The sequence below is a fragment of the Pithys albifrons genome, chromosome 2 (assembly GCF_047495875.1).
Source record: "Pithys albifrons albifrons isolate INPA30051 chromosome 2, PitAlb_v1, whole genome shotgun sequence".
Taxonomy (NCBI): domain Eukaryota; kingdom Metazoa; phylum Chordata; class Aves; order Passeriformes; family Thamnophilidae; genus Pithys; species Pithys albifrons.
The window spans coordinates 58,216,625-58,241,566 of record NC_092459.1 but is presented as its reverse complement, the minus strand read 5'-3'; the positions used below and the strand labels follow the sequence as shown (position 1 = coordinate 58,241,566).

At 38.3% G+C, this 24,942-nt stretch overlaps 1 protein-coding gene across 3 annotated transcripts in view; it reads left to right on the top strand.

Moving 5' to 3' along the window:
• MAP3K5 (mitogen-activated protein kinase kinase kinase 5) overlaps nucleotides 1-24,942 on the top strand; it is a 99,401-nt gene that overhangs the window by 37,575 nt on the left and 36,884 nt on the right. For all 3 annotated transcript variants that reach the window (XM_071549144.1, XM_071549143.1, XM_071549146.1), the window contains exons 4-11: nucleotides 6,635-6,828; nucleotides 7,078-7,246; nucleotides 8,154-8,260; nucleotides 11,750-11,920; nucleotides 15,485-15,597; nucleotides 21,132-21,291; nucleotides 23,427-23,577; nucleotides 24,094-24,201. In XM_071549144.1, coding sequence (XP_071405245.1) covers nucleotides 6,635-6,828; nucleotides 7,078-7,246; nucleotides 8,154-8,260; nucleotides 11,750-11,920; nucleotides 15,485-15,597; nucleotides 21,132-21,291; nucleotides 23,427-23,577; nucleotides 24,094-24,201 — 1,173 coding nt within the window. The remainder of the gene's footprint in view (nucleotides 1-6,634; nucleotides 6,829-7,077; nucleotides 7,247-8,153; nucleotides 8,261-11,749; nucleotides 11,921-15,484; nucleotides 15,598-21,131; nucleotides 21,292-23,426; nucleotides 23,578-24,093; nucleotides 24,202-24,942) is intronic.

Below are 24,942 nucleotides of genomic sequence, written 5' to 3'. Positions count from 1 at the left end.
CTGGCCTGATCAGAAGGACCATAGGAGGCCATGGGAATTGTTCTGCTGGGCAGCTGACTTGCAGGCAACAGTGGTTAAGGAACAGGGTTAATGTTGTGTTACTGGGGACCCTTCTCAGTGGTGTAAAGCAGTAGGACAAGAGGCAACAGGCAGAAACTGATGCACAGGAACTTCCACCTGAGTATGAGGAAGAACTTCCTTACTTGTGCAGATAACGGAGCACTTGGAACAGATTGCCCAGAGAGGCTGTGGAGTCTCCCTCACTGGAGATATTTAAGAACTGTCTGTATGCAATCCTGTGCCATGTGCTCTGGGGCAACCCTGCTTGAGCAGGGAGGTTGGACCAGATGACCCTCCGTGGTCCCTTCCAGCCTGCCCCATTCTGTGACCCTGGATGAGGCATTCTGGAGGCACCTGCAAGACTGGAGTCTCCACACAGGTAATGCTAGAAGGCTCTAGCATAGAGTATGTTTAGTTATTGGTCTCATTCACTGTGGAAATCGGCGGAAATATTTTTTATACTCTTCATCCAGCCAGAAAGTGATTTGGGCATGGTTTAATTTTTGATATCCAAATATGTAAAAATGCTGTGTAGTAACCTTCAGTAAATATTTCATTGATAATGATAACTGTAGTATTTATTATTTATGGTACATTACTATCTCTTGCTTGTTCTTTCATTTTTTGAATTCTTAACTAATATATTTGACACATACTTTCCTTGGAAAAAGTTGAGAACCTTCTTCCTGTGTGAATATGATGAAAGGACCATATGAAGTGTAAGCTGATTTTTAACAAGCATTTAGGATGTAGCATGGCTGCAATAGAATGCTATTGCTGGGTATAAAAAGAAACAATGTATTCTCAAAGAAAAATGGAAGTATTTAAAAGAGTAGATCCAGTCTCTGTGCTTCAGTTCATTTGAAGTGTGAGCCTTACTAGAGTTCCTTTTCAAATCAGTAGTGAGGCTGTCATTCACGTGAGTGGGATTTGAAGTAAACCCAATCTGATTCTGTATTCATTAAAACATCAGCACATGTTGATATACTGTGTGTTTGGGGGACGGAGGGAATAGATTTAATAACTTGGTTTATGATTTTGCCATCTGCTAGATGTAACACCATGTGCAGTCAGAGAATTACCTTAAAAATTTCATCTGAAGAATTGAAATAAAAGCAGGTATTTCTCAAAAAGATGAATGAGAGAAACAGAGAAAAGCTCACTTAACTAGAAGAGTGTCAGTAGGAAGAACAGTTCCTACTGTGAGACATACTGACTATTTGTAATATTTGAGCTTTTTTTTTTTAAGTTACATTGGATGCTGACTGGAAGCTTTGGCAAGATGGGATTCTGTTAGATTCTCCCACCCATGGGCAAAGTATCATTTTGGTTTGGGGGATGTTTTCTTTGACATTTCTTGTCTATGAAGGCAGATTTCTTCTGGTTATGGATGTTTGACTGTTAAATTATTCCAACAGAGCAATGTTAGTAAAGAGCCTTACAGAACTGAGAGGACTGCACATCATTGGCTCTCTGGATTTTTCAGATTTTCTCCCTCATTTTGAAGTAAAATTCAAGATATGAGAATTAATTGGCCAGAATTCAAATGCTTGTTTGTTTAGCACCATATCTTTTTAATCTGTGCAACTTTCAGAGAAAAATCTGTTGTATTACATGACATGTATTTGTAGGTGAGAGAATAGTGCTTATCTTCTTGTATGATGTTCCTTCTAAGAACACATGGTCCCCAAATTCAAGTCCCAAAAAGCTTCCCTTATCACAAGTAGCAGTTCTGTAGTAGAGGGGGATATTGAAAGAAGGGCTGGTTTATATTCGTATTGTGATCATTATAATGTAACTATATGCAGTTCATTTTTATTATCTCTTAAATACAGATAGGTGCTGTATTTCTTTTCAGGAGCTGAGAAGGGATATTGAGCAAGAGGGAGGTGCTTAAAAGTTCCAGTGACCAGTAGGTCTACCTGGAAGCAGCAGTGTCTTAAATTCTGTAACTTTAGAGCTATTAAGTTGATCTTACATTTGTATTTAACTGAAATTACTCACACTTCGGAATTGTTTAATTATGCACAGTAAATGAGGAAGGGACATTAGAAAAATATAAAACAATTGAAATATTTGCAAAAAGCGAATTACAGATTTTGTCACTTAGTTTTAAGCATTCATGTGTGTAGCTGCCTCCAGCTGGCACTTCCTGCCTTCTGATTAGTCTGACTGATTTGATGAAATGGGCTAACATGGATAGTCTTTCAGGAAGTGATCTGATGTTGCCAGGTACTGAGTGGGCTGGCCCAAAGCCTTCAAAGATACGCAGGCTTGTATCTCCCAGATACAGATAGTTCAGCTGATCTGAGAGCTCAGGCCAAGATTACCTATCTGGAGTCCTGGGTTCTCGTGCATCAGGCTGAACCACAGTAACTATCTGTGTGCACACCCATGGCTTGTTCAGCCCCAGATGTTTTCAGTAATGTCTTAAAATTACAGCTCAGGGATGCTACAATCCCTTTGTAACTTTTGTAAGTGTAATTCGAGCCTTTGAACCTTAAATAATGAGGGATATTTAAAGAAAGAGGATGGGAAAATGAAACTTGTAGCACCTGTTCTTGACTGGGACATCTATTCCCACCCGCTTATGAAGACCCTGTTTGCTACCCTTGTTTTTTAAAGGCTAGTGATGTAGCTGAGGATATTACAATTGGATTTAAGGTGCTGCTTCTTAAAAAATACCCTATTTTTATTGAATGGTTTGGTTCTGTTACTTTCATTGTACATGATATGGTGAGTCACAAGAATGGATCAAAGGAAAACAACAATTTTGATTTGTGTGCTTAACAGACTTAGAATATATGGTGAAGTTAATTAGTGTTAGGAAAAAAATACCATAGTTTGTGAGACCAGAGTTGGGATGGAGTGTTACATGGCAGATTTTATGAGAATAAATGAAATATATTTTAACTTCCAAGTGGAGTAATGTGCACCAAGTCAAAATGTAAAGCACTGTGTGAGCAGATGGGAAGTGTGTGTCAGAAAGAACACCTGATGCTTTCTGACCTAAGTCAGTGTAGCTTAGATTTTGACAAAGAAAGATGAGAAAGAAGTAAAAGTATCTGAGACAGGTTGCATCATCTGAGAACGAGGAATGTAGCAAGTCATGCACTCTGCTTTGAGGAAAAAGGTTTAGAGCTGTCTGACGTTTGGAGCAACTCTTCAGCTGCTGCCTCTGCAGCTTGGTCCTCTTGGCCTCCCATCCCAGTCATTGCCCAAATGTATTTGGAGTTGGGCTCTTTGCAGTTAGAATTTGTGATGATGATAAAATGTACTTCTACACAGCAGGAGACCATAGACTTTATTATACTAGAGCAGTTTTGCCCTCACTCTTACCTTTCTTCCACCACCACCTTTAGTAAATAATATGTAACTGCTGATTCTTATTTTCCCTTTTGGCACCAGAGCTACTGCATGTCTGCCTTTGTCAGATATAGCTGTTAAATATCTATTGTACTATTTAGGTAGGGAAGTGAAATTGAGGTCAAAATTTCTTGTGTTTCTTAGCTTTATTACATGTGTGCTTTTACTACTTCTTTTTTTTTTTTAAAGTGTATTTACTAAGGAAACAAAATTTAAGAGCTTGTACTGTTTTTTCATCCTTCCCCTTTGTTCTTATCTGCCTCTTTGTCTGTCTGATGACTTTCAGCCAAAAGTGAGAGGTTTCAGCAATACAGAGCTCCTAAAAAAGATAACTGTCTTGGTTAAGTTAAGAACCAAATTAATGGCCTGGCTGAAAGAAAGGCCACTGTGTTCCCACACTACTTGCGCTCAATATCAAGGTGAGATTCTACTTTGAGACAATTCCATGAGACCCCTCGGGGCCCTCTGAACAACTGTAAACTGATTTATTTTCTTCTGTTTCCTTCTCACACAGTTGTTTCTCCTGTCTTTTACTGTTAAGTTCTTCCTTGTCCACTGCTTCCAGAGACTGTTGGGTCTGCATGTCTTCTATACTGGACTCTCTAATATAACCAGCTTTTTTTAACCTGCCTCAGGTAACAGGAAAATGCATATGAACTAGCTTTTGTTGGCTCTCTGGTTCCTCTGAAACAGATACCTATTTCCTACAGAAGGTGCTCTCAGGATTAGTTTCAAAGAGCTCATGCTTGGTAAAGGACTCAGCAGGAAGAGCAGTTTTCCTGCTTGCAGAATTAAAAACGAAGACTCCTGTATTGTCTCTGTAGGTGGCCTGACCATTATGCCATGATAAACTTTGGGTTTTGTAGATTTCAAAAAATAGAAACATCCTTTTTCAGAGTTGATTTTTATTAAAGGCCTGAGCATTAAAAACAGTGTGCCAGAGTTCTGAGAAGGTCTTCCTCCAAGCAGTCTTGAATGTATTTTAATGCACTGAATGAACATTAGGAAGTAAAATGCTTGCCCCCAGGTATCTGTAGCTACTTCACCATTTATCTTGATTCTGACTTCCCAAATTTTCTTTCCTGTATTTATAAAAGGAAAGTTGGAGAACAGTCTGCCTATGTGTAATAGTGGCTTTTGTGCCAGTCACCACATACCCATGTCCCATAATTGCTGAAATTAGTTCCAGCAAATTAATAATTTTCCCTCTGCCTCTGACTGAGGGATTTATTAGGCTTTAGCAGGGTCAGAAGTTCATCCATTCACTCTTGAAAGCATCAGCTTGCCTTACATGAGCATATCTTGAATAGAAGTATCCATTCAGTTCTCCATTGTAAAGACAAGCAGTTTGAGTTCTGGCATCACACTCTTTAGTTCCTTGTTAAAAATTTTGTCATATACTTCCCAGTTCTCAAGTTTCCTTTGGAACTGCTACTCTCACACACAGGAAGGTGTTTCCTAGCTATTCAGCTGTAATAATTTGCAATCGTTGGGGCGAAGAAGACTAAATTAAATTTTGCACAAGGCTACATATACAATAATCTCCAACCAAGTTCTGAGTTTGTTGAGCTCAATGGACCTCATGTAATGCCTGCTTTGATTACTTTTAAATTTTACGGAGTTTATCTATACCTCTCAAAAGTCATGGTAGGGTTGCCTTTATAGAGAGGTCTTAACAGTTTTATGGGGCAGTCCCGTGGTGTAAAGCAGAGCACTCTGGACTCTGAATCCCTGAGTTTGACCAGAGTTCAAGTCTCAGTGGGGACCATCCCCTGGCAGTAAATGCCTCCGTGCCGTCCCATCCCGTCAGATCTTGGATGCTCAGCAGGGTCAGCCCCGGTTAGTACCGGGTGTTGTAGAGAGTCCCGAGGACTTCACTGTCACTTTCTAAGCTCGCTCGGCCGTGGCAGATGGACCTTAGGACTTAAACAGTGGCGCCAGTTCCGTGCATGCTGTGCCTCACCTAAAAAAAATCCACTGTGCAGGCTGGAAGGGCACACCCATGTGGGGAGAGCCCTTCCCAAATCTTCTTTCGTGAAGTCTGGCCATGCATACATACAGTTTTATAGTATAATAGGTGTAATTAAAAAATTATTCCTGTGCTTTTCATAGCCAGTCTCTGACTTGTACAAAAATGTGTTTACTGACATATCTGTACACATACAGTTTTGCAGACTTGAGTATCGCAATCTTTCCATGTTTTAAAAATCTAATAATGCATGTTAAAATACTTATTTTAAGCACACAGCTGGTATTGCAACATTGAACAACTATTCAGTCTCTCCCCTCTCAATATGTGGAGGTCAGCTAGGCAGAGGAGTCTCTGAAGTGATGTCTGTATTGGCTTCTGGGAGAGCAGAAGCAGCTGACCAGAATGTAATTAACCTTGGAAGTAATTTAGGGACACCAAAATGATAGGTCTCAAGAATTGCTTCCTTAAAGCTTTTGTTTGTTAAGCTGTTGGCACTTTCTTTGTGCATAAAACTGTAACCAAACTCATGCCACAGGCACCAGACACCTTGCCTCCCTCTTTCTTGGAAGATAATTGGTTTTTTTGGCCAAGTGTCTCTCATGCATTCATCTATAGAAATCAATATGGTTTAGCAATGCTAAGGTGTTCTTTAACTGATTATACAGAAATACGTGCAGTTTAAAGTCCCACTAGCTAGAAAGACTTGATAGATTTCAGGGAATGTAATTTGGTTTGTTTATGTTGAGCTATTTGAATCATTTTGCAGTTCCTATGAGGATTAGTTTTCTCTGTTTTTCCTGTTGTGAAGCAACTAGCTTATGTTATTGTTTTCAGTATCTGTGAGCTTAACTGTACTGCCCTCTGAACATCTGTCACCTTGAAAAGCCTGTACGTCAGCTTCACTCGAGTCCACCTGCCTCTTCAGGGTGACTAAGGTGTACCCTCAGAGTTGTTTCACTATTGAGCCAATGACTATTTTAAGGTCAACTTGATACTTGTAAAAATACTGATTTTACAGGAAACAGTTCAGAAATATGAAAGAATACATTTCAGGTATCATATTTGAGGTGAAAACTGAATTTATGGAATCCTAGGCCTCATGGGTAGAAACTTGCTCTTACTGAAGCAAGATTTTTCTTTAACAGGTGAAATTCTGCAGGTAGCATATGCAGTTGTTTCATACTTTGGCTTGTCAAACCATAACTGCCCTAAATATTGCACCTTGTTTCCTTACAGATGTGCACTGGGAACTACATCTTTGTTCCTTACATGATAACTCCACATAACAAGGTGTACTGCTGTGATAGCAGTTTCATGAAGGGACTGACAGAACTGGTGCCGCCGGGGTTTGAGTCGCTGCTTGGGCCTATATGCTTACCTCTGGTGGATCGATTTATTCAGCTCTTGAAGGTGGCAGAGGCCAGTTCAGGGTGAGTTGTCTTTTTGTACACCTGTTTAAAATTTATAGATGGCAAGATAAATGTCAGGCTCTTGCTGTGGTGATGCGATATTTTGCCTTCTGTTCAGACAAATTGATAATGAATAGTTAATTAATCTCTCCATTGACACTGCTGTGTCAATACATGTTCTGCATACATCTTGTGGGAGAGCTGCAGGGACAGAAAAACAAGTGCAAGTGACCTGTCCAAAATTGCTGATGTGAAATTGTTCCTCTCCAGCCAGTATTTCCGGGAATGCATTCTGAATGACATCAGGAAGGCCCGTACCCTTTATACAGGCAAAGAGCTTGCAGCAGAGCTGGCAAGGATTCGACAGCGAGTGGATAATGTTGAAGTCTTGTCTGCTGACATTGTAATAAACTTGCTGCTGTCCTACAGAGATATCCAGGTATGAGTTCTGTGCATTAAGACCATCTGAATGAGTAGTAAATTAAATTACATTCTCACTGAAATTTGAGCGTATTTTGCACAGATTTGTTAACAAACTCTATGAACAAAGCACACTTGTAAAAATTTTTTACAGTCTTCACTGATGTTTTTTGCTTTTTTTTGTAGTTTCACTGTTCTTTGTCTTTACATAGCAGAAAAGTGTTGTTTTATCACAGGGCACATGTAACAACTCTCCATCTCAGCATTGCTGTGTGATGAACAGCCTGTAGTGTGTCCTAGTTAAAGGCTATGGTATTCTTTGTCATTATGCTTGTGATATTTCTTTTGGAAACATAAATCATTTATATGCATTTCAGTTTTTGGAATTATGCTAGTAGTTATTTACTTTGTTATAATTTCAATTGTTGCTTCTTAAACTTTTTGAAGTGGTTCAGTTTTGATTTTTTATTTTCTTTGTTTTTTAAAAGTGTCAACGAGGAAGCTACTTTAAAAACTGGGAAGCCTTTTATTTTGTTTTTGTGGGTCATGGCCACTTCTGAGTTTTGGGATGCCTTAAGTCAGATGCAGTTAGCTTTGTAATATCTCTGCGATATGAACAATGACACATGTTCAGCCCTGGAAGCTAACTTTAATCATTTAACAGATGTTTGAAAATTTCCACAGGTCCGTGTTGAAGCAGCTCTGGAGACCAAATTGTGTTTCCCTGCTAAATGTTATGCATATTCACATTTCTGCTGAGTGCTAGGCTGTTACCAGTTTGAGACTGAAGAAATTGAAATCCATAAAACTTACAATGAACTGAAACTACTTAGTATGAAATAATAGCAGCTTAAGTCAAAGAGGAGTTTATGTAGGCATACCTCAGTACAGCTACTTAAAACTTCATTATTCCCTTCTTTTGGAAGGATTATGATTCTATTGTGAAACTGGTGAAAACTTTAGAAAAACTGCCTACTTTTGACTTGGCTTCCCACCACCATGTGAGGCTGCATTACGCATTTGCACTAAACAGGTAAGAATCCATACTACCTTCTGCTGTTGAGCAGTAAATCAGAACTGCAGACTTCATACGGGTGGGTAATCTGTGTGAAGTTCCCAACGGGAATCATTATATGCAGTGCTATGGTTTGACTGAAGCAACTTTGGGGACTCTGACCTTTGTAATAAATCTAAGCTTCTTTTTCTCTTATACTATCAAATTTAATTACTTTTTCTTTAGCATGTTCTTTTCATAGGTTTGCATTATTTTTTGCCTCCGTACCTAAACTGGAACAAATAAATACCTAGCAGTATTTTCCCCTCTGTAAAATATACCTAACATTGCTGTATGAGTGACAGAGTTGCAGCATTTGTGCTAGCAAAGACATTGTCTTGTTCAAGTCTGAGTTCTGGTAATGTGAGGAGACAGGAGAGGACCTTTCATCAAATGTTACAATGATAAACTAATTTTCATGTTCTCCGATAACATGGACAAAATGTGATATGTGAAGCAACATACACTTCCTTCCTTGGATTAAATAAAAGGCAGTTTTCTTTCTCGGATGCTGGCATTTAGGCAAGGGACTACAAGAGTAGCTTTTTTCAGAGGAAATTACAGATGTTCTCTGCTCCCTTGCTGTTATCACAGTGAACATTTGCTGTTGACTTTTAGAGGAGTAGACCAAGTGTCAGGAGACATTGAAATTTTCAAATATAGAAAATGTCTGCAGATAGTTCTGCTTTTCACAGGTTTGAATTTTGTAATTCAGGTTCACTGAGGAGGCTTAAAACTTCATATCATGTCAAACTGATGTCAGAACATGTCACAAGTAATTAGCTGAAAAAATAAACCTGGTTTTGAAAGGAAAAAATCAAACCAACCAACCAAGAAGCCAAACCCAGCTATCTGACATTGTTTTGTGTGACTAAAATGTCCAGATCCTTACTTGTGCTTTTATACCAGGTATTTGAAGGTATAAATACTGTGCCTTTTTTGTTTCCACTTTGCCATAAATATCTGAAGTTTTGCAAGTTAAATAATCCACCATGGATTTGCCACTTCTACAAAGCCTTCACAAAGTTCACTAGGTGTTCCTTGGGGTTTTTACAAGTTATTTAGAACTCAAGGTCGCAGTTTTCTGAAACAAAGTCACCTTTGAAAAGAGAACTTGGCTAGTTCACTGAGACACTAAAAAACTTGTAAAACTGTAGTATAATCTTTTCGGGCACATCCTAATACTTCACTGATTCTGTTGTTATTTCTTGCAGACTGAAAGGTTTGGGTTTATAGATGTGATTCTAAGATGTAGCCTTTGACAGTACCTGACAAAAGGTCTACACAGGACCTCGAAAGGAGTTCAGATCAGATTTTCCTCTTTCTTCTCCACATTGGTCATTAAAGTGGAATCCATGACAATCATGAAAATATTCACGCTTTGATGTGCCAAGAAGAAATTGCTTGGGCTAATTGTAACTTTCTCCTTACTGGGAATATAGAGTTTGTTTTGTGAGCTAAGGCAGGTCTGGAATACTCTGCCCTTCGGAATCTTTGCTGTGAAAGAAGCTGTTATCTCTTGCTTCTAATCCAGGTCACTAGTACGGAAGGATGGAACAGCTCAATTAGTCAGGATTAGTCTGACCTAAATCAAGAAAGTGTGAGGGCATTGATTGTGGAAGAGTAAGCAGAAAGAAAAGTAGGGACCTCTGTCTCTTGAGACCAGCTAAGAGTAAATGGCCCCATGTTACAAAACACTGTTTTTCGTTGCTGGTTTTGTCTCACTGAGTTCTCATTGGTTTGATCTGAATTAGTGATAGTTGATACAAGACATGGAAGTGTTACCCAGCTGAAACTCTATTCTGAAAATGCCTTTCTGTAATGAAAGTCAGCCAAAAAAGTATAAAGAAGGTGCAGACTGAACCTTGTTGCTTTACCTGAGTGGTCAATATGAGGAAACAAAATGAAGCAAATCTTCAACAACTGGGCAAGTTGGCAGGGGAACCAGAATAACACAGACCTGCAGGAGACGCTTACTTGCTCAGCCAGGAGCACTTAATTTCTCTCCCTGCAACCTGGAATTGGGAGCACTTGTCCATCTCAGATGAGAACACCAGTCTTGCTGTGTGACTGTGGAAGTGCTTGAGGAGCCTACTGCAGCTCTGTAGTCTGAGAGGACCTTTCTTAATTTGTTAGAATTTGGGCGAGTGGTCTGACGGTGAGGGAAAGACTTCAGTGGGTTTCATTTATGTTTTTCATCAGGCTGAGACATCAATAGGAGTTGACCCAGCATGTAGACTTGTACACTCTGGAGCTTTTTTGCTCATAAAAGCATTTTTATAATGTCTGCTCAAACAAATGCTTTAGCTGTGTTTTCTCAATTATTTTTGTTATGATGCAAGTACTTACTTGTCCTCTGTTAGCCATACTGCTTGATTTAAACCTTTTCTTCCATGTAACTCCTTTCTGGAGCTGCATACATGAGCTCAGAGATCATGAACTCAGGTATCACTTAGAGTAAACATGCTCTGATCTGTCAGGTTTGATATTGACACTTCCATTGCAGATGTACTGTAACTTCTATAAGTTCCTGTAGAGGGGAAACATAAAATCACTGAGCCTCTGATCAAGTGTATCTGCTCTAAGCGGGCTATGGTTTTTGATGTGTTGTTTTTCTCATTTCTTTCTGAGGTAGCCTTCTCTTGCAAGCTTCTTCAGTCCAAAGCTGGCAAAACAGATACAAAACCTCTTTTACATATTTCTCCCAATTCAAATTGTAGCCACTCAAATATTACAAGCAATTTCTCCAGAAGTGTATTTTATTCTCTCCAAACCACTGATAAATATTTTTTGCTGAGAAGGAAGTAATTTGCTTGTTCAGAACACAAATACATTAAAATTCCAAATTTTTGATACTGAGTGATGTATCAAAACTTTGACTCATTAAGAAGTGTCTAATGCTTGCAATAATGTAGTTTACTTGTCTGAAATACGTCTTTTAGTGTTGCGTTATTAGCTTGATTTCCTAACCTTCACTGTCGTGGGACTTCAGTCTGGTTTGTACTGTTTGGACTTCTTGCTTCACATTCAAAACATATGTAAAAAATAAAATCACAAACAGAAGATTGTATATTTTTTCATTTAAAGCATGAATTACAATAAAAGAAATACTGGATATGAAACTGAGGTTCATTCATATCTTTCTATTTTATAAGAAAGGCACACATGATCTTTCTAAGAATTACTCTTGAGGCTCTTTGTTGCTGTTTTCAGTGCTTTGCTCTAGCTGGTGCTTCATGAGGGAGAAAATGTATTTGGGGACTTTTATGAAGGTGTCTTTTGATATTAAGAAAAGAAAAACAAATATGGAAGGGAGGATGATAGGGGTGTATATATAACATAATCCATTGAGTCTAGAGGCACATTTTACATGGATGAAGTCATACATCTCTGTTCAAATACAGTCATGGAAAACTTTTTTTTCTTAACTTTATTGGGGTTTTTAATAAAAATTTTCATTTTTAACAGACGAAATCTGCCTGGAGACAGACAAAAAGCTCTAGAAATTATGATTCCCCTGGTAGAACAGGAAGACCAAGTAGCTTCAGATATGTATTGTCTGGTGGGTCGAATTTACAAGGACATGTTTCTGGAATCTGGATTCACAGATATAGAAAGCAGGGACAAAGGAACATTCTGGTAAGTACTGTTTTCCTTGCTGATGTACTTTTGTTAGCTTTGGGAAAATGTTCCTCAAACAAGAATTTATTTAAACTGATTTTCATTCCAGATATTTGGCATCCTTAAGGGATAGACTGAATCTTCTAAACTTCTTTACTTATTTGTTGGTAATGAGAGATTCATGTTTTTCACATATCTCATTCTGCAAAGTTCTTGAAATGCCTCACAGACTTGGAATTTTAGGTATCTCAACAAAGTGTATTTTCCTCATTTTTCCCAAATACAAAGTTTCCTGTTTACTGTATTATTCTTAGGAATTTAGGCCACACAATAATCACACAGTTGGAAGGGACCCACAAGGATCATCAAGTCCAACTCTTAAGTGAATGGCCTATACTTGGGATTGAACCTGTGATTTGGACTTAATTAGCACCAAGTTTTAACCAACTGAGCCAATCTCAGGGTCAGTCAGTTGGGATCAATTGGAATATCTTTAATCTGATAGATATTAGCTAGCTAGGCTTAGAAGTGCTGATGTTTAACTCTGCACTGATGCTAAGGACATACTATTCTGTCTGTTGGTTTTTTCCTTTCCATGCTCGCATGTTCCAAACTTATGCTGACAAAAGTTTTACCACCTCATCATCACCATATAGTAAATGCATGTTGCATAGCATTGATAGTCAAAGAAGCACCCAGTAGACAATATTAGATAAATTCTTATCTTCATTTTAGAGACAAGAATCATGTGCTTTTAATCCTTTTGAAATGTGCTAAAGTGCTGCTGTTATGTGGAAGAGGTTAAAAAATGACTGGACACCGTCCTAGAGTTCTGCCAGGATGACCTGCCTCTCTCTGTTCAGATGAGGATACAGACAGTCTGTGTTTATGTATCCTGCACATCACGTCTTAGCTCTCATCTTGTGCTCATCAGCTGCTGTTTGAAGCAAATGCTGAGAATGGAAAGCTTTCATCTTCCTTTGTCCTTTATCAGTTGTTTTCAGTAAACTTCTGCTTAGAACTCTGTCTTGTAAAAGATAAGATGTAATTGTTTACCATTTATGGCCTCAGAATAAAAATAGAGTTTATTATTTCTGGTCATGCTTTACAGGTTTGCAATTCTTCCTAGATTTTTAAAAGATGTTGAAATAACAGGAGTGCAGCATATTGTTGTGATCCCTCTCTTTATAATTTTGAGTCAAAGAAAAGTCTAATTTCCTCAAAGACAAAGCTCATAATAAACTTTCAGAGGCCTTTCTGAAAAATTGTATTTTGTTAAATGTCATGAACAGATATAAAAAGAAAACTGTAGTTCTGTATGCAAATATTGGGCATTATCAAAGGCTAAACAAAATAAATATTAATTACTTTTGCTATTGTACATCTTGCTTTTTCCTTGCTCATAGCACCTTATGAACAGATAGACTTTGAGATTTTCAAATATAATTGAGCTAACACTAGAAATTCAAATCAATATCCAGCATAAAGCACTACCTTAGTGCTACAGCAGGCCACAACGGGAGGAGGTGTATGCAGGAACAATGCCTTCACGGTAGTGTAGTTTTATGTTGAGATAAAGGTTATTATCTCAGTCTTAGAGAAAGGAGGATGTAAGAGAAGTATGGTGAATTGCATAAGATAATGAGAGTTTGGCAGCAGAACCAAAGCACTGGCCTTGCAACAACTAGTGATTTCAAGATACTTTGTTCTGTTCACAAAAAAAAATGGGCAGGCAGTGTTCTTTTCTGACAATTAAAAAGCAGAATAAAAGATATCTTTCATATAAATTTGAGAAAATAGATGAAAGATTAATTATTAACTGTCACTTTCTTGTTGCACATTGACAGCGTGAATCAGACTTACCAAAGCTACTAAGTCTTTATTCATCTTTTCACTGCTACCCCCTTAATTCAGTGTCTGCACAGCAACAGTTTTCCAAAAGTACTGTCTCTCTTGAATTTGAACAAAACCCAAACCCCCCAAAAAAGTTCAAGGCCTTTTCCTGTCAGTCTTTTCTCTTTCCTTTTCTTACTGCATGAGAATTACAGAATGAAAGATCTCTAGGACAAAAAAGGTAGTCCAGTTCCCAACATCACTATGTCTCCAACAGATAATGCCAGCCAACGGACTTCTCTTAGATGTATATACTTAACATTGATGAGATGGTTGTCCTGTTTGGTTGACAGCTTTTTACGGGGTTTGGTTTTTTGTTGTGGGTTGGTTGGGGTTTTTTTAAGTGAGCAAAAATATTTTGTATATACTTTCTTCTTCATTTTGTTGTAAATCAGAGTACAAGAGGAAATGGCAGATGATGAAAGAATTTAGTCCTCTGCTCATCCTGGGTTTTTTTTTTAGAGTTCGTTTTTTTAGAGTTCTTCTAAGTTCTTTGAAGGCAGGCAACTGAAGTATAAGAAGTGTATGTGTGTAGCAGATTGAAGAGAAGCCATCTTACTTACAATTTTGGAAAGTAGAACTTACGTTAAAGGATGCAGAGTCCTTTAGAGCAGAAAAAACAACAAACAAACAAGTTAAAAACCAGCCATATTTTTTGCCTTTTAGGATCAAAATGCCTTAACTTTGCTTACATCAAAGTGTGGTCTAGAAGCCAAATCCTTTGGTTTTGCACAAATTATTTTTCTTTCCTTCCCTATATATTGATCTCATAACCTGCTTAATTTTTTCATGTATTCCATTTGTTTGTCTGTAATTTTCCTCACCCTTTTGAAAGTAGTTTTAAGCTCCACTGCTTTTACTGTAGTGGAGTTGTGTTGACTGAATCTCTTGCGCTCCTTGGCTTACATATGATAGTCTGGTTTGCCTTCTCCTTACAGAGGTGTGAAAATATGTGTATATATGTACAACCAAAGATATTCTTATTCTGAAGAATAAGCTTAAAGCGCTGTAGGTCTGCTGTTGCTGTTGGCACAACTATTTGCATTGCTAGCACGAGCATAGTGTGTGCTGTGTTTGTGTGAAGCCCCTTCCGCTTCTTTAAAGACAATGTTGGGGTGGATACCACTGCCATTTCTCTTGATTGTTCACTTCCTCTTGAAGAGAATGAAATGTGAATATACTCATAAGGGCAATGTCAAGAAGACACCCAGTAAAAAGTAAAATTTAGAGTAGCTGTAATGGTAGCTGAAGTTGAGGTGTATTCTTGTTTCACTTGCTTTTGTGTTTATGCAGAGACACAATGAATCTAAGGTTTCAAGTCAATGAAAATTCATATATTTAAGAATAAATTAATGAGGTTATTAATAAATATAAACGTGAAACATGTCTGTTACAAACTGGTGGTATTATTTTATGTGAAGAAAATACAGTAAAATACTGTAACTTCATTGGGATGGATGAGTAGGGTCTGTGTTGCATGAGGAGAAAGGAAATGGGAGGAGGACATATAAATAACAGACTTCTAAAAATAACCACAAAGAATGTGTGGAAAACAGTAAAATATTTTTGCTTCCATGGATTCTTGCTGTGTAAACAGAAGATAAGCACTTAAAAGTACCTAAAATTGTAATGATGCCCCTAGTAGATTGCATTATCTAGAAAGTAAACTTGAATGTTTGTTTTTTCTAGGTTCAAGAAGGCATTTGAGTCAGAGCCAACATTACCATCAGGAATTAATTATGCAGTACTCCTCCTGGCAGCTGGACATTGCTTTGATACTTCTTTTGAACTGCGGAAAGTTGGTAATTATAACTTGCAAATTCACTGTTAATTCTCAGTCTAGTGAAAATACACCACCACCCGCTGTTATAAGGGGGAAATCTCATGGGTTTATATAAAAGCTTTGGTAGAGAACATATCAATATTTAAGTTGGTGTCTCACACCACTGCTGATCCCACCTGTTTGCAGGTGAGTGCTGTCATAAAGACCTCGTTCCAGTTTCAAGGTCTTAACAGGTTGCCAGAGCTTAGTGAAAACTAAACTTCTTTGTAATGGCATCATTTGTGTGAAACAGGAAGACCTGAAGGGGGAATCCAGTCCCAACTAGCACTCTTCAAAAAAACAGACAAAAAACCCCACTGTAGAACTGTAGGGAACGTGGACAAAAAGTCCATCCTAAGAATGAGGAAAATGCACCTGTTTTGAGCTTGGGTTGAGAGAAGAATATTTCTCTTCTGATGCATTTTTGGAGGTTTCTGAATGTCTGTATTCACAGAATCATAGAACCACAGTGGTTTGCATTGGAAGGGACCTTATAAATACCATCTAGTCCACCCCCCTGCTGTGGGCAGAGGTGTCTTTCACTAGACTGGGTTGTTCAACCTTACTTTGGACCCTTCCAGTGATGGGGCATTCACTTCCCTGTGCAACATGGCCCAATGTCTCACCATCCTCATCATAAAAAGTTTCTTATTTAAGAGGGAAGAATTTAGGTATCCATTTCGTTTGTGGTTTTGTGATTTTCTGGATTTGAGGAGAATGAATAATCAAGATTAGTCAGTAATACATTAAGGGAAGGTTTGTGAGAAGCACTGAATATTGTAATGTGCATTGCAGTTGGTGTTCTTTGTGAATTTGTATAATTCTTGACTTACTGTAAAGCCTTTTTTATCTTTGTGTCTCCTGAGAAGGTTGTCAAGTGAGAAAGAAACAATGTTCTTCACTCCACAGAATGTATCTGTAATCAGCCACTGCTCTAGCTCAGAAGTTAGGTGTGTACTGTATGTCTGGAAGTAGTTTTCCAGACAGAGAAATTTTTTGAGTGTGAAGGTCAGAGTGAGATGATTACTTTCACGTAAATAATGGAAATGAAATTTAAATTCTCAGGTGTGAATGAAGGTATTAATTTGGATGTGCTAGGCTGCATAGAATTGCCCCAACTACTGTGTTTGCTATTCTGTGAGTGGGTGAGATTTTGCTTTTTATTCACATAGAATATTTTCATATCCTACACTGAAATTTTGAGTGTAGGAGGTAAAAATACATGTTCTGCATTTTGCATAGCATTTGCAGAAATTCACTTAGCTGGCCTAACTTTAAACAGGATAGTTTAATGGAACTGAGCTATATTTTTTGTGTAGTTTATTTTGAATCCTTCCATTTTAAAGAAACTTTTCAATTGCATACAGGCTACAGCCAGCTAAATCAACTAGATTTGTACAAATCAATTGTACTGATGAAATCTGGGTGTAACTTGTAGAGATTAAATATTTGGTGTCATCTACTTGTCAGTTTGTCCAGGGTTGTTTTCCCTTTTGTTTGTATGGAGAATATTACAGAAATTAATGTTCCTTATTACATAAAGTTCCATCCACAGCTGATGAATTATTTAGGGATGATATATCCTGTTCCTTAGGTGTTTCGGGTTTTTTTTGTTTGCTACGGGAAATGTGTCAAAGTACTTTAAGCTTCAGACTGACTCAGCTATTTTGAAACATATTTTTCTAATAGATTTGTAGCCTAAATCCTGTGTGTGCTATTGGTAATTTATTTCTTGTTGATAAGACTGGTCACTGTTCGTAGCATCATGGAATGCCGGGTTGAAAGGTATCTCAAGGACCATCTGGTACAAACTTTCTTTGCAAAGGCACAGTCTAGGCAAGATGGTCCAGCATCCTACCCAGCTGAACCTTGGAAATGTCCAATATGAGCAAATCCATTGTTTCTCTGGGGAGATTATTCTTTGTCTTGGGCTGAAGTTGATGTTTTGAAGAAAAACAAATCATAGAGGTTGTGTGAGAAAATGGCGGGTTTTTTCCTGTCCCAAGAATCTCTTACATGTCTGTAACTGTCACCTCTTGGTTAATCTGTGTGTACAAGACCATTTATTAGCAGTAGTTAGATTTGCCAATCAGTTCTTTGTTTGGTGTCCACCCACAGCATTATCTGTAGCACAAAGGGATCAGAGGAAGTCTGTCTGCTCGTGGGAGTCAGAAGAGAACCAAGAACAAACCAAAGATCAGTCTGGGTTATATGGAAATTGGTAGGCTAGGAAAGGTTAAGGAAGAATTTGGTCACTAACAGCTCTTCAGAGGGTGCATGAAGTTCTAATTAGAAGATACATATCTGATTACCTTAGCAATGTTGTTAAAATCCCGTAAAAATAAGAATAAATTCAATATCGAAGAGAATTATTGCCAGTCTGCATCAGATCAGAAAATTTGCCTTCTAAAATTTCCTACCACTACTTGTCAGATAGTAGTTCACAACTAAATGATCACATGAAGCATTAATGAAAACCCTCCATTTTCTGAGTAGTATTGCTTTCATAACTGTACAAACTTGCAGAATTTTGAGACCAGAACAGAAATGCAATGTTCTGCATTGATAGTAATGGTCTTTGCAAGCTGTGCAACTTTGACACACAGAGGATCCTGTAATATGAATTGTTCTGTCAATATTTGAGCAAGGAAAGCAGTTTATTTATAAAGCCTTCATAGTAATATTTAACTGGTGGTATCTACTTACTGTATCTTGTTTTTATTACAAGCTGTGGGTATATTCTTGGTGTTATAAAAACAATGGCTTTTCTGGCATTAATAGTTCCTCTGTTTTGGCTTATTTACTTTAAAGGCAAAAATGTTTTTCATAAAATATACTGGAATTCAACTGCTGGGGTTTTTTCCCCCCCCGTGAATGCCAAGTTTTATCATGGAAGGAAAGAATGTCTTGATTCTGCTTGGATTTTCTCATACTATCAAAAAACTTTTAATGGTGGTCAAATAAAAATAAACTAAGAAAAGAGAAATTATATGAAGAGACCACGAACTCAGAATTAAATTGATGAAGGTTCACTTTGCATGTTTCCATAGAAAGGTTTTTTTATTCCACCACCTCCCAAAAGAGACCAAACCCACTGGAAAACAAAACACCCCGTCCCCCCACTGTAAATTAGAGTTACAGTCTTTTGAACCCATTGCTAATGTTGTCGCATGGCAACTGCATTTATCCAACTTGGCTTTCGAGGAAAAGTAACTTTTGTAGATAAGCTTTGTAGAGGAAGGTCAGGAAACTAGTGTGAGTTTTAGCACCAAGTGTCTCATCTCTCCCCGAAGAGCTTGATGAGAGGGTGATAGTGGCTTCTCTAAGGTAAAAGGATCTGCTTCATAGAATACTGGGGTAACCTGTCCAGTTTATGCAGGCTACATGACAGTAAAGATTTGAAAACTTGGAATCCTCAGATATCGCTGCTACACATCCATTCTTTCTCCCATTATCCTCCTACAGCTCTCCCATATTGATCTGGGACTCAGAATTGTTTCTGTTGCCAATCTTGCCCTCCTAAAACGTACTTTGCCCTGCCATGTCAGTAATTCTAGTCCCTCCCCATGTGAGTTGTCCTTTTCACCAAAACCACACAGTTTGTACCTTGCTGTAGCACTGTTCCCATGTGTAGAGCACGGAAGGGTGTGATGGGTGGGTTCCTGCAGGGCAATGGAGCATTGCAGACCATGTAAGCCTGTGAATCAGAGAGCAGTGCTGCTGCTCACTGTGGTGGAAGGCTTGTGATAGCTTGTCAGTGGTCACTGCGACTGTGTGTGCCATCACCCAATACTTAGCAAAGGCCCTATGCACAGCTAAATTCCTCCCTTTCCCCTTCCTTCCAGCAAAGATATATCCCCCTAAAATGATCCCCATATCCCTGTGATACCAGTTCCTTACTTCCCTTGTGATGAGGTCACATTCAAAGCCTGTGGAAGTTAGTAGATGTCTGTCTGGTTTTGTGTGTTGCTGTCATGCGCATTCAAATGTTTCAGACATTCTAGCAGAGCCTGTGGGCCTTTGAGGATACTGATGAGGAGTTTTTCTCAAGGGTTCTGGGAGAGATTAATTTTTTCCATTTACTGTGTTTTGTGGATAGCATTCAGGTTTTGGTTTCCAGAACCCCACTAAAGTTGAACACATTTAATATGAGTTCCCCCTTCCTCTCCTACTTGTGTAGGAGTACCATCTGCCAGTGGTCTCTTTGACAGTGTGAACATATCCGGGCTTAAAGCCTTGCAGGATTGGTCAACATAGTAATGGTCACGGCCATACCTTGTGGTGTTGATGGACGTGATGTACATTGTATCATCTCTCAGGCAGATTGGAGATATTTTGTAATGTCTATGGCATTGTTTTTCTCTTCAGGAATAGCTAAAACTTACTTTCCAAGAAGCAGACAAATACTGCTTTTTATGACTAAAGTACCATTTTGTTCTGAATGTTACTCAAATTGGATACAATTTCACATTTTAAAAGCATTTATTATCTGATGTTGATAACAAAACTTTGAACAGTGTGATAAAACAAGATAAACTTTCTAGACTGAACTGTAGCTGTTGTAATGATACCCATTTTGATAATGTTTATTGCCGCTTCCACCATGGAGTTTAGTCTGCTAGCTACTCAAGGAAGGTTAAGGAAAAAATCAAGATCAACAGTTGCATTGAATTTTCTTGTAAATACTCAGTCTGAATATCAAGGCCAATGGAAAGTGATGAAGGGAGGGAAATTGTCATAGTGGAGTAGTGTGGGAAAAGCAAATGAAAGACTGTGGTGGTGAAGAGGCGTGTTGTGTAATCTGCAAATTGTTTTATTTGCAGGGAAAGGTATAGCATACCTCATGTTAGCTATACGTAGCAGCTCATATGAACTAAAAATCATCCTGAAGGCCACAGGGGAGCCTGTACTTCTCAGCAAACTTAGCAAGTCAAAATAAAACCTGAGGCTCTCCGTAGTCTTGAGTTGCTAAGGGGTTTATGAATATTAATAGTTGTCTTTCATTGGGGTAGGACTTGCTGCAATTAAAAGAACATCACTGCTGGAAGAAACCCAGTGGATCATCTGTTCCTTCTGCATGGGACCTTGTCTATAAAGGTAAGTTTGGGGCTTGGGGCTTCAAAGTAAAAAAAACAAAGCACTAAAAAACATAATAGGTGCCTTATTCAGCATCTGTTAAGTTTTTGCAGCTGTGTTGTGTAGCCTAAGGCCCCAATTTACCTTTACAGATGAGGTCCATGCAACAACATAGGTAGACTGTCGCCTTGTCCTGACAGTGATGTCTTAAAGTTCCTTTCTTGAGAAGCCTTGAGGAAAAGGGGGAGGGGAAAAAAAACCCTGCTACCACTTAGGGTTTTTGGAAGGCATATAACATTAACTGGTAAGTATGATTTCCATCTTTATTAAAATGGAGAGGGTATAGTAATTTAAACAATAGAATTCAAATCAGGGAAATGATTCTTTCAAAACTGCACTAATACAAATTCTTGTGACCTGTTATTCTCTTTGCTGCAGGAGTAAAGATCAGCAGCCTGCTTGGTAAAAAGGGGAGCTTGGAGAAACTGCAAAGCTATTGGGAAGTGGGATCTTTCTTGGGGGCCAGTATGTTGGCTAATGATCATATAAGAGTGATCCAGGCTTCAGAAAAGCTGTTTAAACTAAAGGCACCAGCATGGTAAGGTGATGAACAAGGCTATGTACATTGCTATGTATTAAAATATTGGACACCTTCAACTTTCACATTCGGCACTGTATTTAGCTGACAGGAGGTGTGTTTTGTTTTTTTTTTTAACAGATTTTGCTGTCTGTGCATTGTTTTACTGTACTTTTATGCAGACAAGGGACTCTCTTCCCCTTTTGCCCTTACTGAGGGATGGATCTGATATGGGTATTTCATATGATGTCTGAGAAGGGAAGATTCACCATTGACTCCAGGCTCTTCTGATGGCACAAGAGGAAAGGAGGAGTTGCTTGTAGCACCATACTTCATCAACTGTGTTGCTGAAGAGAAGTCATAGTGGCTAGAGAGTTTAGTCATAACTACCTAAAAGCTTTGGGGAGTGCAGACAGCTTAGATAGAGAGCCCTGGCTAAACATTTCAATATTGTGATGGATAGGGCACATACCAGTTGTTTTAGGAATTGCATACAAATGAGCCTTATGGTGCATTCTGCATCTTGTTACAATTCAGAAGACTGCAGATTAAAGTTAAATTAACAGAAAGGTTATAAATCTAGGGTTAGAGACAGCCGTGTAGACTCAACATCTGTTATGCAAAGGCCAAGAGATGTGTGGTGTAACGGCAGGTTGACAACACCTGTTCGACTTCGGATATAGCCAGCAATTAAGGGCCAGTCACCTATTCATTAAGGGCTGGGATCCTGCATGCTGGGGAGAACCAAGACTCCTCTCTGACTAAAGATGTCACACTACCAATTGAAAGAATGCATATGTTGCAGCCTATGTATTGTCAATTTATAGAGGCTGCAAAGTGTCTCCAGAAGCTATCAGAGGAGATTGTATGTATATGTGCTAAAATTTGGAAATGCTAAACTTCTGTATTGACATAACATAGGAAGCTGCTGAAATTAGAAACTCTAATTTTCTGACAAAATATTTTGTAAATGTATTCACAAATGTATTCATGAATGTACTCACAGTGTATTTATTTCCAAGGTTTTCTGTTTTTGCTATGTATATATTTTACTGAGAGGCTGGATAGCACTCTCTGAAAGTCTCCTGGTAGAATTTTCTGGAGTTTATGAATGCCTGGTTGTTAGGATTTTATGTACCCCAGTGCCTTTGGGGTTTAAGTCTGTAGATTAAACTCTGAAAATACAGCACACTCATTTGTCCTCCAGGAAGAATTTCTGCTGTGGAAATTCCTGCCCAGTCTGTTGCCTGCTTTATAGCAGGGCTCACTTGGCGCAAAGGGGAGCAGATACAGTACTTTAGGCTGGATATCCTCGTAGCCTAAGAAGCGTGATTGGAAATTGCATGACTCTGGAAACGTTCACAAAAGACCTTCTAAGTTATATTATATCTTCTTGTCATAAGCTTGGAAACAAAGGTTTCCATGAATAGCCTAGTTGCGATAAAGCGATAGCTGTGATAAATCCTCCTTTAGCATGTATATCTCGTTGCTATAGTGTGCATAGATTATATGAGATTATGTGTACAATGTTTTTTCCTAAAATGCCAACAGAAAGCAATGTTGTGAAGAACACCCAGAAAGCAGAAGAGCAGAGAGAGGGATGAGCTGCATTTAGGGGAGACATTCAGCGTGGCTGTTGACCTTCCCTGGCAATGCCAAAAGACTGCTTAGCATAGCTGTTGTCATCTTCATAGGATAATCAGTTGCAGAAGCATCATGTTTTAGAAATCTGTGTGAAACAATTGCCAATGGAGGCACAATATGGAAGACAGAACAGTGTAGAAACTTAAACTACCAGACTTTTTACTTGAATTTTTATTTGAGGCAGGTCACTACTGAAACAAGTTGAACATGGGCTTGTTTGATCCTTAGGCAGAGGATTCAGCTATTTTATGAAGTTTAATAGAAGACAGCATGTGGTATTAAGAGTATGTGCTGGAAGGAGTGTCCCAGAAGTCACTTATATTTCAGTTGTCTAGCAGCTACGTTTCCACTTTTACTTGGGAATTGCTACTATGAAAAGCAGTGCTAGAGAAGCAAAATGTTACTGGCAGCGTTGATGTTGAAAGTGAATACTTCACCTGTGATTAAAGGTTGAGACATTATTATTTACAAACTATTAAATTTACTATCTGTGTATGTTTGGATGATCACAGGTACCTGAAAACTATTGTAGAGACTATTTTGATATATCAACATTTTAAGAAACTGACTCCAGAGCATACGGCCACCCAGGAACTTGTGGATTTCTGGATGGACTTCCTTGTTGAAGCCACAAAGACAGATGTGACTGTAGTTCGATTTCCAGTAAGTGGTTGTTTTGTTGAATCTTGGGGGATTTGCAGTGGTGCTTGTTGCTTTTGCGAAAATCCTTTGATCTGGTGGCTACAGTTCACAATGGTCTAAGTCAAAAGCAGTTCAGTTTAGCTCTAGGTTTAATGTGTTTTTCTGATTTAATCAAATATGGTTCTACCAAGAAGCGATGAAGGTATACTGTGAATCTTCTCCATATGGACATTCTAGAGTGGCATTGCAAGAGAATGAATTGTGACAGAAAGATTTCAAAACTTGATAGTTTTCAGAAAAATAATTTGCAAAATTGATATGTGCTAGCAAGTGACTCATATAAAAAAAAACAACAAAGTAAAATTGGCTTTTTTTCTAACCTTAAGTTACCATCAGCTGTTCTAAACTAGCCCAGTACCTAAAATTTTGCCTTTCCTGTTTTTCCTGCTATGATATGACTACAGGAATAGATTTAAAAGATTTCAATACTTTTTGAAGTTATACAGGTTTTGCACTAACTATTTTTTTTTCTACAAGGTTTTAATATTAGAACCTACAAAAATCTATCAGCCCTCATATCTCTCTATCAACAGTGAAGTGGAGGAGAAGACTGTATCCATCTGGCATGTGCTGCCTGATGACAAGGTACACCATGATGTTGCCTGTAGTTGTAATTTTTTTCACAGTTTAAATGTCTGCATAAGGCATAAAACATGTAACCAGTTATGTCTAATGATGATTTGGAAAAGTAGAAAGATGTTTTATTAACACACAGGAAGATGCTGTGGATATATGCTGCTGTGCTTAAGGTTGTCCTGATTTTCAGTGCAACTTTTGTCTCTCATCGTTTTTCAAAATAACTTGCATCTTCTTTCAGGTTGTGTTAAACTAGTGTATAATATACAAGAAGTCTGTTGCTTAAGATTTCATGATCAATTTACAATATACCATCTTCATACCAATAATGGAGCATTAAATTTCTTACACAAACAAAACTGTCTTCTGCCTATACTTGCAGTTTTACTTGTCAGCTGTGATAAATACTCCAGTATGAAAGTAATAGAGACTGGTGTGTTAAAATGCGAGCAGAATCAGTCAAAAGCCAAAGAAATATTTGGCAGAAGGATAGATGAATGCTCTAGAAATTGAAAAAGCAGGGAAGTCCTATGTCAATGTGTGATAGAAACACAGATTTGGAAAGGAGCTTAGAAAATCTGGACATGAAAAGGGAGGAAAACCTAGAATGGTTATTATGTTCTGATGCTTAGGAAGTAACATGTTGGTGAGAGGGAAGACAGAGAGGATGTTGTAGAACCTTGGAGAAGGATGACAGCACAGAAACATGAAGGAGTGTATGAAGAGTGAAAGGACACTGAGTCACCTGGA